The 13,799-nt window shown below is 44.1% G+C and overlaps 1 protein-coding gene across 1 annotated transcript in view; it reads left to right on the top strand.

Moving 5' to 3' along the window:
- The window catches only part of ABHD2 (abhydrolase domain containing 2, acylglycerol lipase), a 110,150-nt gene that overhangs the window by 72,943 nt on the left and 23,408 nt on the right, over nt 1-13,799 (top strand). The window contains exon 5 of the mRNA XM_030878657.2: nt 11,389-11,572. Coding sequence (XP_030734517.1) covers nt 11,389-11,572 — 184 coding nt within the window. The remainder of the gene's footprint in view (nt 1-11,388; nt 11,573-13,799) is intronic.

Here is a 13,799-nt window from a genome sequence, read left to right as displayed (position 1 = left end):
TAGCACAGGGAACTCTACTCAATACTCTGTAATGACCTAGATGGAAAGAGAATCTAAAAAAGAGTGGATATGTGTGTATGTATAACTGATTCACTTTGCTGTGTACACCTGAAACTAACACAACATTGTAAATCAACTATACTACAATAAAAATTTTTTTTAAAAAAAGGTTGAGTAACTTGCTCCAGATCACAAAGCTGATGAGTGGGTGATCCAGGTTTCCATCCCAGGCAGTCTAGTCCTGGAGTCCATGCTTTTGAACAACTACATAGCCTTTCCATGTAAGGGACTGCATCCTGCTGATACTTCTAAGGAGTAACGAAATAGTTCCCAGTCGGATACATTTTAGGTTTAAGGCAAAAGAGCAGCCAGGAGCTTCTCAGAGCCACAGAAACAGGCCTGTTGGGTTTGGGCTCTGGTTTTTGTTTATCTCACATCCTACAGATATTCATGAGGCCAGACCCTGTGATGAGAATACAGGTGGGAATTCAAGTCCCTGCTTTCCGGAAGCTCCCATTCTAGTGAAGAACAGCTCACCATCGAGGGAAGGGGGGGAAATAGTCCCAATCAGTCTGCACTTACTGGCTGGGCTTGTCCAAAAAGAATATTTACCAACAGCAGCCTTTTTAAGGACAGGGGCCATATTTTAATATTCAATTTTTATATTATGTTCTTGTTAATCTCCTGCATATAGCATATCACTTAGAGTTGCTCAGGGAATGCCTGCATAAGGAAAAGGCAGTGTTTTAGAGTCGAACAGATGGGAATTTGAATTCCGCAGTTGGGGAAGTTAGCATTAATATAAAAATACACAGCATGAGGCCCAGCAAATACCAGTAAATGCCAATGATTGTCTTTATTAGTCTTTCACTCTTACTTTGTGTTTTCTGTGAGCCCACTTAGAGGAGAAAAGGTGAAAGTTTACTTGAACAATTAAATGGCCTAGCCTCTATGTCGGCTTCAAACAGTTGACTGCCTGTGAACTGTCATAAGGGCCAATTTGAGAAGCAGTGCTTGTTGAGCATAAATTTCTGTTTTGAGCTTGGTCTGAGTTATGACTCTTTTTACAGGTATGGCAAGGCCCCGGTGGTTATTTTGAAGGGTGCAGTGCTTGCTTTCCAGCTTCATAACCTTCAGTACTGGCTCCTTGCCAAATCTGGTGGGCCCAGGCTGAGGGTAGGGGGGGGTGGTCACACACCTCCAGCTCAATGTTACTGGCTTCTATATTCAAAATCAGTACTGGAAAGTTGTTTTTATTGTAGTACATGTTTATTAGCTATATTTTAACTTTCTAAAAATTATTTTCACTCTTTAAAAAATTTCCTTACCACTTGCCTCAGAATAGTTCATAGATTTTTTTTTTTTAACCAGCAGATATTAAAGATTTCCCTTTTGATGAGTTACATGACATTATCTGATCTGACCAAAGACAAAATGTGAAACTGTTAGGATGACTAGTAGAACCCACAAGGGTAGAATTTATCAGTCTTTTAAATTTCTTATTTAAGTACGATACTTTGCTGGAACAGACCGGCGGTCCATAACCCTATCTTCCGGATGAGATCAATGAATAACACTTGAAAATGAAGGAAAGCATAGAAGTCTTGAAGATTTTTTTGAAGTGTATTTATCATACAGGGCCTAATCTTTAATTGGAACACTGCGGTAGTGAACAATTGACTTAACTAATTTTTTACCTAGGCAGTGTTAGGAATATGAGTAATGTTGTCAGTGATGCTGCAGGGGACCAGTAAATTCAGGAAATATTCTGCTCCATCTTTATCTTTGGCTAAATGCCTTATCCCAGCAGTCCAGTATTCATATTCAGAGCAAAGTAGAGTTGGATCAAGTCCACCAGCCAAGGAAACGAACTAAAAACCAGAATGATCCAGTTGTGGTTATTCTGACCTCCATTTCTAAGACTGACCGTGATGTCTTATGACCAGAAAGTTAAGAGCCAAGTTAAGAGCCAAGTGACAAAGGGTCTATGAGTTTGATCTTGATTAGAGGAAAAATTTAAGATTTTTAAAAAGTCTTTTCTATATCAGATGAAAGGAATAAAAATAATAACCTTGCATTGGTGACTCAGTCAATAAGGTGACTGAGTCCCTTAGAATCATGAACCTCCTAAGAACTTAGGACCGAACGCCAACCTAGGACATTTTGACATTGAAAATGGTCTCAAACGATTTAAATTGCCTTTTCCTGTGAGTTTAAACAGTGAAGTGGGCTCTTCCCTTATTTCTAAACATCTGGCTTTCTTACATTAGACTTCAAGCTGAGAAGAGGTACATGAAATCACAGCATCATCTTCTGTTGCTTGGAGGAGGAGCTCATTAATGTCCAATTGGGTTTAATACAGGATTTTTTTTTTTAACTGTCTTTTGGAACCTCAATGTAAGATCAGAAAATTTTGCCTTGCTTAGGGGATAGCATTTCCATCTTAGAAGGGAGGGAAGCCCTGTACCTGGGATCACCATATAATTTAGCAACCTAACTGGGTCACTTATGAGAGTGGAAAAGGACCTTACTAATAACTGCATCAGAATAACAGACAAACTCCAGGACTCTCTCAGGCAAACGAAGGTGTATGGTCACTCTGCTATACAGCATGCTGTAGAGGTCACCCACATGATCCAAGGCATTTTGCCACAAAGAGTTGCAGACAGTGATTTTTAAGAAACTTCTACTTTGTTAGAAGTAGAAGTAACTGCTCAATCTAGCTGAAGATATTTGATTAGATCATGAACATAAATGTTTCTGTAAGCTTTTCATGTCTACCATTTTAATTGATGCAGACTCCATTTTAGTTTTTTTTTTGAATTTTATTTTATTTATTTTTTATACAGCAGGTTCTTATTAGCTATGTATTTTATACATATTAGTGTAGATATGTAAATCCCAATCTCCCAATTCATCCCACCACCACTGCCCCCAACCGCCACTTTCCCCCCTTAGTGTCCATACTTTGTTCTCTACATCTGTGATGCAGACTACATTTTGAATCGTATTCATGATTCCAGATGACAGCCAGGAACTGTGTTGCCTCTGCAACAGTCGAGTGTTATAATGGCAGAAGGACACTGTGGGAAGGGAGGAGGGGGGGAGGTGGGTGAAGAGAGAGGGAGAATGGGGAAGCGAAGGTAGTGAATTTGCAGAAGTTCAAGCATCTTAGTAAAACATCTGACAAGACCATCTGCTGAGAGTCATTGAGCTTGGAGAGGGTGCCCAGGGAGGGGCCCAGAGTTTAGGGACATGTTGGGGAGTAATACTGTGAGCAGAACTGTGGAGGAGCCTCGACAGGTCTATGCTTTCTGGATGAGATCTGAATATTTAACCTTCAGACAGAAGAGGGCAGTTTTCAGCATCCTGTACCCCAGGAAACAAAGCCAACAGCACTCATTTGCGAAAATCTTTGTTTCAGAGTTAAAGACAAGGCAAATTCATATGGTGGGCAAAGAAGGCTCTCACTTTATTTCCACAGCTGTTTTCTTCCCGAGTGAGTCAGCTTTGCAGCAGCTTGCCCACAGCTCTAGGAAATGACTCACACACCTTCACTATGAAAATGCTAGGGGCTGCTAGGCCGCCAACAGTCTGCCAGTGAGCCATGTTGTTAGCTGACCACTCTCTTGCATTAAATTTAGTGGGAAGGACATTTAGGTTCTTCTTTCCCGTCCCCTGCTCAGTCACGCTGGCTGATACTGTGTGCTTTCATGCCGCATGATTCAAACTTCCTTCTTACCGAGCTCCATCAATGGCACGCCCACCATGTGCCTGGTGTGGAGGATACAGAGATGACTCAAAGTCTCCATCCACAAGGAAGACCACGTCTCTGGGTCCTTGTATTTGAGCTGACTGAGTCATGTTAGTGCCATTTTGGGGGAAATGGCTTTTGAAATAGATGGTACAAGAAAAAGGTCTCTCCTGTCCTCGGCAGTTTGCTTTTCCAACTGCCTGTGGTACTCATCTGTCTAAGGCCAGGTTAGTGCCTCCTATTTCGTCGTCTTAAAAAGCTGCAGCAAGGGCTTCCGTGGTGGCGCAGTGGTTGAGAGTCTGCCTGCCGATGCAGGGGACACGGGTTCGTGCCCCAGTCCGGGAAGATCCCACATTCCGCGGAGCGGCTGGGCCCGTGAGCCATGGCCGCTGAGCCTGTGTGTCCGGAGCCTGTGCTCTGCAACGGGAGAGGCCACAACAGTGAGAGGCCCGTGTACCACAAAAAAAAAAAAGCTGCAACAAGATTATATAAGGGCCTACTGTATAGCACAGGGGGGAGAAAAAGGTACAATCTGTTTGCAGGACATATATTAAGTTAACCTTAAAAATGCATTCCAATATACATTTGTCTGTAGACAAATACTGTTTGATTCCACTTATACGAGGGACCTAAAACAGTCAAATTCACAGAGTCTGAAAGTACATTGGTAGATGCCAGGGGCCGGGGTCGGTGGCGGGGTTGGTGAGGGGGAATGGGGAGTTACTCTTTAATGGGGACAGAGTTTCAGTTTAGGAAGGTGCAAAATTCAGGAGACGGATGATGGTGAGAGTTGCACAACAATGTGAATGTACTTAGTGCCACTGAACTGTACACTTAAATATGATTAAAAAATTTTTTAAAGTGGGCTATAGAAACATTAAAAAAAAAAGATTATATACCTAAATCTTGTTACTGGTGCTAATCCTTTAAGGATTAAATACATAGAACCTCATTACAATCCTCCTAGTATTAAAAAAACAGGTAGCTGCAGCTCTTAATAAAAGAACCCAGGGAGGGGTTCCCAGACACTGAGGGTGTTTGGTAACTGACATCCGGTGGAGATCCCGGGAGGACCCTGCATCTACCAGCGGGCTGATCCTGGAGCTGGGCAGACACCATGTCCTTGCCTTTCCCTTGCCTGGGAGAGATGGCAGCTCTTCACAAAACACCCAACAGCTTGTCTAGGATTATGTAGACCTGGCCTTTTATCCAGATCAGAAGAGCTTGAATCGAATTAAACTGAGGCTCCCAAAGTGCCTACACGATTAGCTGTAATTGCTCCTCAGTAGTGTAGCAAATCCGAGTTACAAAATCCAAGTTTTGTAACTGCCCCAGTGACATCTGAACATCTCCTCTAGGTCTCAAATAATTAGTCTCAGACCTGGATAAAGATAGGTAGGTCCAAAAGGCATCAGATGGTGAAAAAGTAAGACTTTTCACAATTGAAAAATAAATCCTGGCCGTGCAATTACTTATGTAGATTTGGGATACAAGACAAAGGACTTGGGCTATGGAGTTAGACATGGGTCCAAAGCCCGTTGCTCCCACTCACTCACAGGGCCTAGCACAGGGCCTGGAACGTAGTGACTCCTTCCCATTCGTTTAGATGATACTGACTGAGTGCCCGCTGAGTGCCAGGCCCCACAGATACAGTGGTGAACAACACCAGGAATATCTTTGCTTGATGGCGTTTATAGTCTAATAGAGAGGCTCATTCAATGGTAGAACAAAACTTAAAGATACAAATAATTAGCCAAGGGATGAAAAAATTAGGCAGAGTCCCAAGGAAATGGTGGTAGAAACAATTGACAATAAGTCCCTTAGTACCATTTCTTGTACAGGCAAATAATGTCCCCATCACAAGCTGCACACATCACTGCCCCAGCATGAGGGATGTGTTGGGTGTATTTAACATAGTTGAAACTGGTCTAAGGATATTTAAACATCTTTTTAAGAAATTATTCTTGATTTTCACTAGATTTTTTAACTGGCTGGATTTTTATTGAAAAAGTAATGTATATACACAAGAAAAACATTCAAATGGTGCAAAAATCTGTATAGCAATGAGTCAAACTATGTCTTCCTCCCATCCTAGCCCCTGGTTTTCCTCTTCAAAAAAAAAAAATAATAACTGCTATAGTTTTTCAGCAAATATTCAATCAGATATGTGTACACATATAATCCCTTTAAAAACACAAGTACACACAGGAGATGGTGCCATCCCACTGCTTCGCTCTTGTTTTGGCCCCTCAGTAAGCTGACTCAGGGTCATTCCACATCAGCAGACCGGACTCTACGTCATTCTTTTTCACAGCAATTTAACTAGTCCTCTTACTGGTGGAAATTTAGGTTATTTCCAATCCTTTGCTGCTGCAAACAGCGCTGCAGGAAACATTCTTGCACATATCTTCGCACACATCTGCAGTATAAAGTCCCCCAAAGTGGAATTGCAGGACCAGAGGTTTGTCCTTTTGAAAGCATTAATAAATGTTACCACATCGCCTTCTGAAGGCTATTCCAGTGCCCACTCCCACATCAGTGGATGGACCAGCAGTCCTGGTACCCACACCCTCCCCAGTGCTGGGTATCGGCAAAGTTGTTCTTTTCTAATATGGGCAGTGGAAAAGGATTGTGAATTGTCGTTTTAATTTGCATTTATTTAACTGTGAGTGACATGAAGCATCTCTCTGAACCGCCCTTTTAAAAGACAAAAGAGGGCTTCCCTGGTGGCGCAGTGGTTGAGAGTCCGCCTGCCGATGCAGGGGACACGGGTTCGTGCCCCGGTCCGGGAAGATCCCACATGCTGCGGAGCAGCTGGGCCCGTGAGCCATGGCCGCTGAGCCTGTGCGCCCGGAGCCTGTGCTCCGCAACGGGAGAGGCCAAAAGAAACAGAAAATTGAAGATTTTACCCACCTTTCCTATCAACTCAGACAGGGGTTCTCAAAGTGTGTTCCCTGGACCAACATTGCCTGGGAACTTGCTAGAAATGAAAATTCTCATCCCACCCAGACCTCCTGAATCAAAGATTCTGGAGGTGGGACCTAGCAATCTGTGTCTTAATGAGCCCTCTGTTTAAACCCCACCCCTAGAGTTTCTGATTCAGTAGGTGGCGTGAGGCATAAGAACTTGCATTTTGAACAATTCCCAGGCAATGCTAATGCCGCTGGGCCAGGGACCACACTTTGAGAACCGCTGGGCTAGCGCATTTTTCTTGCAGTAATATTTAACCTCAATGCAGCTTTTTTGATCCACTCTACAAGAACGATTACCAGAAAGCAGTTGTGTGTATTTAGCGCTTTAAAGATTGTTTTTGTTAGGAGTTTGATGGACCCGGTAGAGCTGCCCTGTTGGGTTGAGCAGGAGTTCACCCACTACAGAAACCTGACTTTGAGGAAATATTTGGAAAGCAGCTACCAGGGCAACAGCCCTGCTTCAGAAGCTTCCAAAAGGCAGGGCAGTGCCTCCGTGTGGGCAGGTTGCTTACTGCAAGTGGAAAGGGACGCCTGAAGAGGCTGGTCCAGAGACCAGTGGGAGTATGCCTTAAAGAATGCTTTCTCCTATTAGTCTGAGCCAAAGGGATCCTTGTTCGCTAGAACAGTGGTTCTCAGCCCTGGTTGCACTTTGGAGTCCCCTGTAGATCTCATAAAAGAACACCCATGCCCGGGTCCTACCCTCAGATAGTCTGATTTAATTAGTTTGGGGAGGGCCCAGGCATTAGTATTTGTTGTTGTTTTACAAGATCCTCAGGTAGTTCTAATGTGCAGTCAGATCACAGAACACTGCTTTGGAGAAAAATCTAGAAATCTAGATTGGCCTTTTCAAGGGTTAAGCTACAATCCCTTGTTTAAATGATTTTTTTAAATTGTGGTAAAATACACAAAAATTTACCATTTTCATCATTTTTAAATGTACAGTTCAGTAGTGTTAAGTACATTCACATTGTTGTGCAGTCAATCTCCAGAACACTTCTCATCTTGCAAAATTAAAACTCCATACCTGTTAAACAACAACTCCCCATTCCCCCTCCCTCCAGCCCCTAGCAACCACCATTCTACTTTCTGTCTCTGTGAATTTGACTACTCCTGGTACTTCATGTAAGTGGAATCCGACAGTATTTGTCTTTTTGTGTCTGGCTTTTTTCACTTGGCATAATGTCCTCAAGATTCATCCATTTTGCAACATGTGTCATAATTTCCTTCCTTTTTAAGACTGAATAATATTCCATTGTATACATGTACCACATTTGGTTTATCCATTCATCTGTTGATGGACACTTGGGTTGCTTCCACCTTTTGGCTGTTGTGAATAAAAACTGCTATGAACATGGGTGTACTTAAATAATATTTTTAAAAGAGAAGAGAAGTAACAGTTATAATAATAGTTAACATTGAATACTTACTATGCCCTGGTCTAAGCCTTTTACCTACATCACTTTACTCAGTCCTGCAAACCAACTCTGTAAGGTATTCACCATTATTACCTCCATTTTACAGATGCAGAAACAGACCCAGAATGGTTTGGTAACTTGCCCAAGGTATTTTCCAAAGTTCCCTCAGGATAAAAATCATTTGGAGTATTTGTTAAAAGTACCCATTGCCAGACCCCATGCTGTATCTGTGGACTCTGAGCCTCCAGCAGGGAGCCCAGAGGTATAGATTTTCCTTGTACCCCAGGATTTGCTTGTCATCATTGGGAAGTTGAGAGCATTGGGGGCCACTAAAGGGGCCTACCCTAAACAGTGTGACCACAGAGCTCTTTCACTCAGCCATGGGGCCAGACTGCCTCATTAATGCTGTGTTTTTAAGGCCTCTTATGGCCTAAGAGAGGTGAACAAATGTCTCTAACAGGAGTTCTGAATTCTTTATATGTTGCATGCCTGAGCAGCCGTGATATCAGCTGAGTGTGTTTGAAGACTCCCCCCTCTTTTACATCACATCTCCCCATTTTAAACCTAGCGTTTCCCAGAGATATAACATTCCTTCTATTGCTACCTTTTTAAAAAGAGAAACTTGGATAAATAACCTAGGTGGGGACAAAAGTCTGGCGTTTCAGATTCCTAAGTTAAGAGTCAGGGTTCCCTCTGGACCAGCTTTTCGTTGCTCCAGGAGGCTGTCACCAGGACCCATCCATCAGAGGCCTTCAGAATCCACTCAATTCATCAGCTATTTATTGAAGGGCTGCAAGGTGCACCACCCTCTGCTGGGTGCAGGAGGGAGAAAAATAGGAGACTTGATCTCTTATATCTCAATGGAGAGAGAGACGTACTTCCTTTTCAGGGTGACGCCTGGGTCTTTCCATGTTGGGAGGGAGCAGCTCTTGGCCCCCAGTTTTTCCCCTAGTCTTAAGCATCTTTTGCCACCTTCCAAGCCTCAGGAGCTCTGAACACCTTCAAATTGCAATCGTTAGTCAAAGTCTGGGGGATCTTGTCTGGAAAGAGGCGCGAGGGGGCCTCTGGGAGTGTCAGGAATATTTTCCGTCTTGATCTACACAGTGGTTGCATGGGTGTAAATGCGTAGGTTCATCGATTGTGCACTTTCCCGGGTGTATGTTATACCTCACTAAAAATAAAAATAAAAAAGAAGGCAGCTTTATGTGTATTGTTACACAATGGCTTCCGAAACATATTGTTAAAAAAAAAAAAACAGTGCTAAGCAATATGTATGCTGCCATTGGTTTTGTTTTGTTTTGTTTTGTTTTGTTTTTGCGGTACGCGGGCCTCTCACTGTTGTGGCCTCTCCCATTGCGGAGCGCAGGCTCCGGACGCGCAGGCTCAGCGGCCATGGCTCACGGGCCCAGCCGCTCCGCGGCATGTGGGATCTCCCCGGACCAGGACACGAACCCATGTCCCCTGCATCGGCAGGCGGACTCTCAACCACTGTGCCACCAGGGAAGCCCTGCCATTGGTATTTTTAAAAAGAGTATAGGAAAGTACCTTTTACCACATCTTTTATGTCATTTGAATTTTGTACCATGTGCATGAATAACTAACTCAAAAAAAAACACATTTAATGCAGATTCCTGGGCCTGGCCACCATCTTACTGAATAAGCCTCTTTAGGGGTGAAACCCAGGAATGCCCGTTTCTAACACCCTCTCCAGGTGATTCTTTGTGCCCCATGGGCTGAGAACCCCTGCATGGGGTTGTGCTGGCCTTCCACTGTTAAGAGGAAGACAGATCCAAGGGGGAGCTTGTCCCGGCTCAGAAGGTCGTGTCCCTCAGGGTTTGTGGGTTAGAAGAGGAGCCGTTCAACTCTCTTAGGAATGTCCAGCCCTCTGAGCTGGCTTTGGTAAGCAGGAAGATGTGGAAGAAGTCTGTTTTCATTTTTTTTTTTCAACGAACAAAATCCATACCGTCTTCATGCTGGTCTGTCTCGTACATGCCTCTTGGCAAAGTCCCTCACTTTCCCTGTTAGGTTTTATTTTAAGTTGTCTCCCTGCTGAGTCTGGGGCTGGGCCTTAGAAGGATGTGATGAACCCCTTCATTTGTATGGCCACTAACCTTCTCCTCTTCGCAAAGCTGCTGAGACATAACATGACTTCACCACCTTCCCAAGGGGACACCAGTTGACATCATCCCTCCTGGGCAGACTGGGCCCAAACACCCTCTCCGTTCAGAAGTCTCCTCTGTATGTTTCTGAATGGGTCTGTCTCCCACGGCACCTGTCCCTATGTCACCAAGAACATTTTATCCTAATCCCACAGAGCATCTTGGCCGTCCCTCTGGACTAAAGTTTGTCTCTCCTTCCCTTCCCCACATTGACAAGGCAGTCCTGTAAATAACATCCACTTGGTACTTTTCTTAACACCATGAATCATTGTACATGTGGGTGTAACATCCTATTTTGTAGCCTAAGAATCTAACCCCAAAGAGTATTGCTCTTGCTTTTGTTTACCTGTGTGTGCAAACACAGGTGCTCATGTACACCCTGAATATCTGTTTTAATTTCCATGAGTATCCAGATAGGTTTCTTACAACCCATCTTTAAAGGAGCATTGTACAAGCGTTTGATACATGGTCCCTTCCCTCATGGGCACTACTAATGTCGTGTTTCCTCTAATACTGAGGGGCATCTGGGAACTTCGCTGCAGGCAGCCAAAGAGAAGTCTGCCTGTCTGGCTGAATGTATGTGTGTGTCTCTCTCTCTCTACACACACACACACACACACACACACACACACACACTCCTATACAGTCATCCCTCAGTATCCTCAGGGGATTGGTTTCAGGATCCCCACGGATACCAAGGTCCACAGATGCTCAAGTCCCATATATAAAATGGCATAATATTTGTGTATAACCTATGCACATCTTCCTGTATACTTTAAAACATCTCTAGATTACTTATAATACCTAATACAATGTAAATGCTATGTAAATAGTTGCTGGTGCACGGCAGATTCAAGTTTTGCTTTTTGGAACTTTCTGGGATTTTTTTTCTGAATATTTTCAATCTGTATTTGGTTGAATCCACGGATGCAGAACCAGCAGATACAGAGGGCTGGCTGCGTACGTATATATTTCTCTCTCTCTCTCTATTAGAGTCTTAACACCCACTTAGTAACCTTCCAGCTCACATTTTCTCCAATCTTTGTTGCACCCGAAATGACCAAGTCATCTTACCTCTCTGCCCATAGGCTGCACCTGGGAATTTGGAGCCATGGTAAACTACATCAAGAAGACATATCCCCTGACCCAGCTGGTGGTCGTGGGCTTTAGCCTGGGCGGTAACATCGTGTGTAAATACTTGGGAGAGACCCAGGCCAACCAAGAAAAGGTTCTGTGCTGCGTCAGCGTGTGCCAGGGCTACAGTGCACTGAGGTGAGTGATCCCGGCCACATGCTCCCAGTTCTTTCTGCCGTTGGTCCTCCAGTTGGCACTCGTTTATTGAGATGCCCCAGTGCACCAGACATTGGTCCATGAAGAGCAGGGGAAATGCTGGGGCAGACTGAGCAGAAGTTTCTGGGTCTTGGATTCACCTTGTTTTGCTTCCACATCGTACACTGGATTTGTCTTATCAGACCCCTTAAGCCTGGGATATGCAGCTCTATTTTGGGATCAGATCTGTAATTGAATAAGCCAAAGCCCCCCTTAATAGCTGCTGTTCCCCTTTGGAGTCTCTGTGAGACGACTTAACTCTGTTCTTGCTCCAGGAGTTTTGTAGAACTGTGGGTTTATGAAAACAGAGGAGACTTGGTGAACCAGGGTCTGAGAACTGGGCGTTATGACCCCAGATTCCTCCTGTCTACCAAAGAATTGAGTCTCAGGTGGCATCTGGAAGGGGTCTTTAGAAACCATTTAATCCATGCCCTCACTGTCAAATAGTCATCTCTCTCAGGCATCCCAGAATCACACACAAGAGATGACCTACTGGGTAAAGGTTTACCTCTCCCCTTAGTCTCCCAACAACAGAACCGTGAAGGAGGAGTCCTAGGAGGGCATTATCGTCTGCTCTGACCTCCCACCAGATCAGTGTTGTCCTAGATCACTCCAGAGTCACCACACACACACATTCACACACACATACACACACACTCATACACACCACACTCACACACACATCTTTCCAGACTCTTTAAATGCATTCATATTTTTTCCTGTACTCACTGCTCATGATAATGTCTTTTGTATTACCAGTGGGTATGACCAGTTTATTAAAGAACTCTTGAAATCCAAAATCACACAAAAAAAGTAAAAACAAACAAAAAGCTCCCTGATTGATCCAGTCTAATGCCAAAGAGTCCTTATAGTTAATAAATGAATCCTTCCTTTTTGCCTCACCTATATCTCTCATGGTGTAGTTTAAACCTATCTTGTCATTTTCTAATGGATAAGGGGCTACGTTATTTCTAAAAATATCTGTTACTGGAATGTGAAGTCAACACATCCAAAGGGCAAATGCAAGCTCGGAATTCAGCCTCTGCCTGAGCCTTAAAGCTGGCCAAAACGGAGAATTTAAATGTACCCAAAAATAGACATGAAAGACATCCCTGCTGGAACCTTCCCTGAGTTCCAGCGCCAGGGCCTAGGTTCCGGTTGTCCTCACCTGCAATATGCAGATGACAGTAATAATAAATGGTACCTACCCCATGGCGCCATTGTGAGGGTCAAATGAGTTAATGGGCATGAACTACTTGCAACAGTGCCAGGCATGTAGAAAGTTAAGTCAGTAACTGTTAATTATCATCGTTATTCATTGTAAAAGGAGAAGTGGACTAGATCAGTGGATGACAAAGACCAATCTAGTGAACTAGCGACTGCCTCACTTCATTAAGAATCACTTGGAGGATCGTGTTAGAAATAAACTCATTTTCTTGGGCCCCAGCCCTGGAGATCCTGATTCATGCATCTGCATCACAGGGCCGGGAATCTGCGTTTGGACACATTTCACAGGTGACTCCTGAGATTTAGCCACGTTTAGCCGTCATTGGGCCTGGGGACCTCAGCGGTCTCTCCAGCTCTAATATTGCAGGACTAGGTTAGTCCCCTCGTCCTCCTGATGGGAATCCTCCCCTTCACTCCTCTCTATACTCTGGTGAGCCAGGACATGTTCCTTTATTTTGGCTTGGCTAAAAATATTCAACTCCCAATTCATAGCCATTATGTAACCAGAGTTAACCGAAGTCCCATCCTGCCCAGTGACTGGAATATTAGAGCAATGAGCAAAGGGCCCGCCACAGCATCCGAGGGAGGGAGCAGGGCCTGGCAGGAGGCCCTTGTCACCTGGCAAGTGGTCCCGTTTTTGGCAAGGCTTCTAGCATCTGTAAAAATCAGAATCGCTGAAGTCCCCTCCTAAACCAAGTGCTGTCAAATTACTGTGAACACTGACTTTGTGTTCAGAGAGCCCTGGATTTGACAAGCAGGAGGATGTAGAACAAGTTTGTTTTCATTTTTTTTTCAACAAGCAGACTCTTCAGCAACAGCCTGATTTCATTTTGCTGCAACAGCGCCATCTGCTGCTGGCCAAGCACACGACTCACGCATTTGCCGATCCACGGTGTTCAAACTAAGGCAAAGGTTTAAGCTAGGAAACTGACCAACATCTGTG

This window comes from Globicephala melas, chromosome 2 (genome assembly GCF_963455315.2).
Source record: "Globicephala melas chromosome 2, mGloMel1.2, whole genome shotgun sequence".
NCBI lineage: Eukaryota > Metazoa > Chordata > Mammalia > Artiodactyla > Delphinidae > Globicephala > Globicephala melas.
Note: the sequence above shows the minus strand (reverse complement) of the source record. Positions and strands in the feature narration are given on the sequence as shown.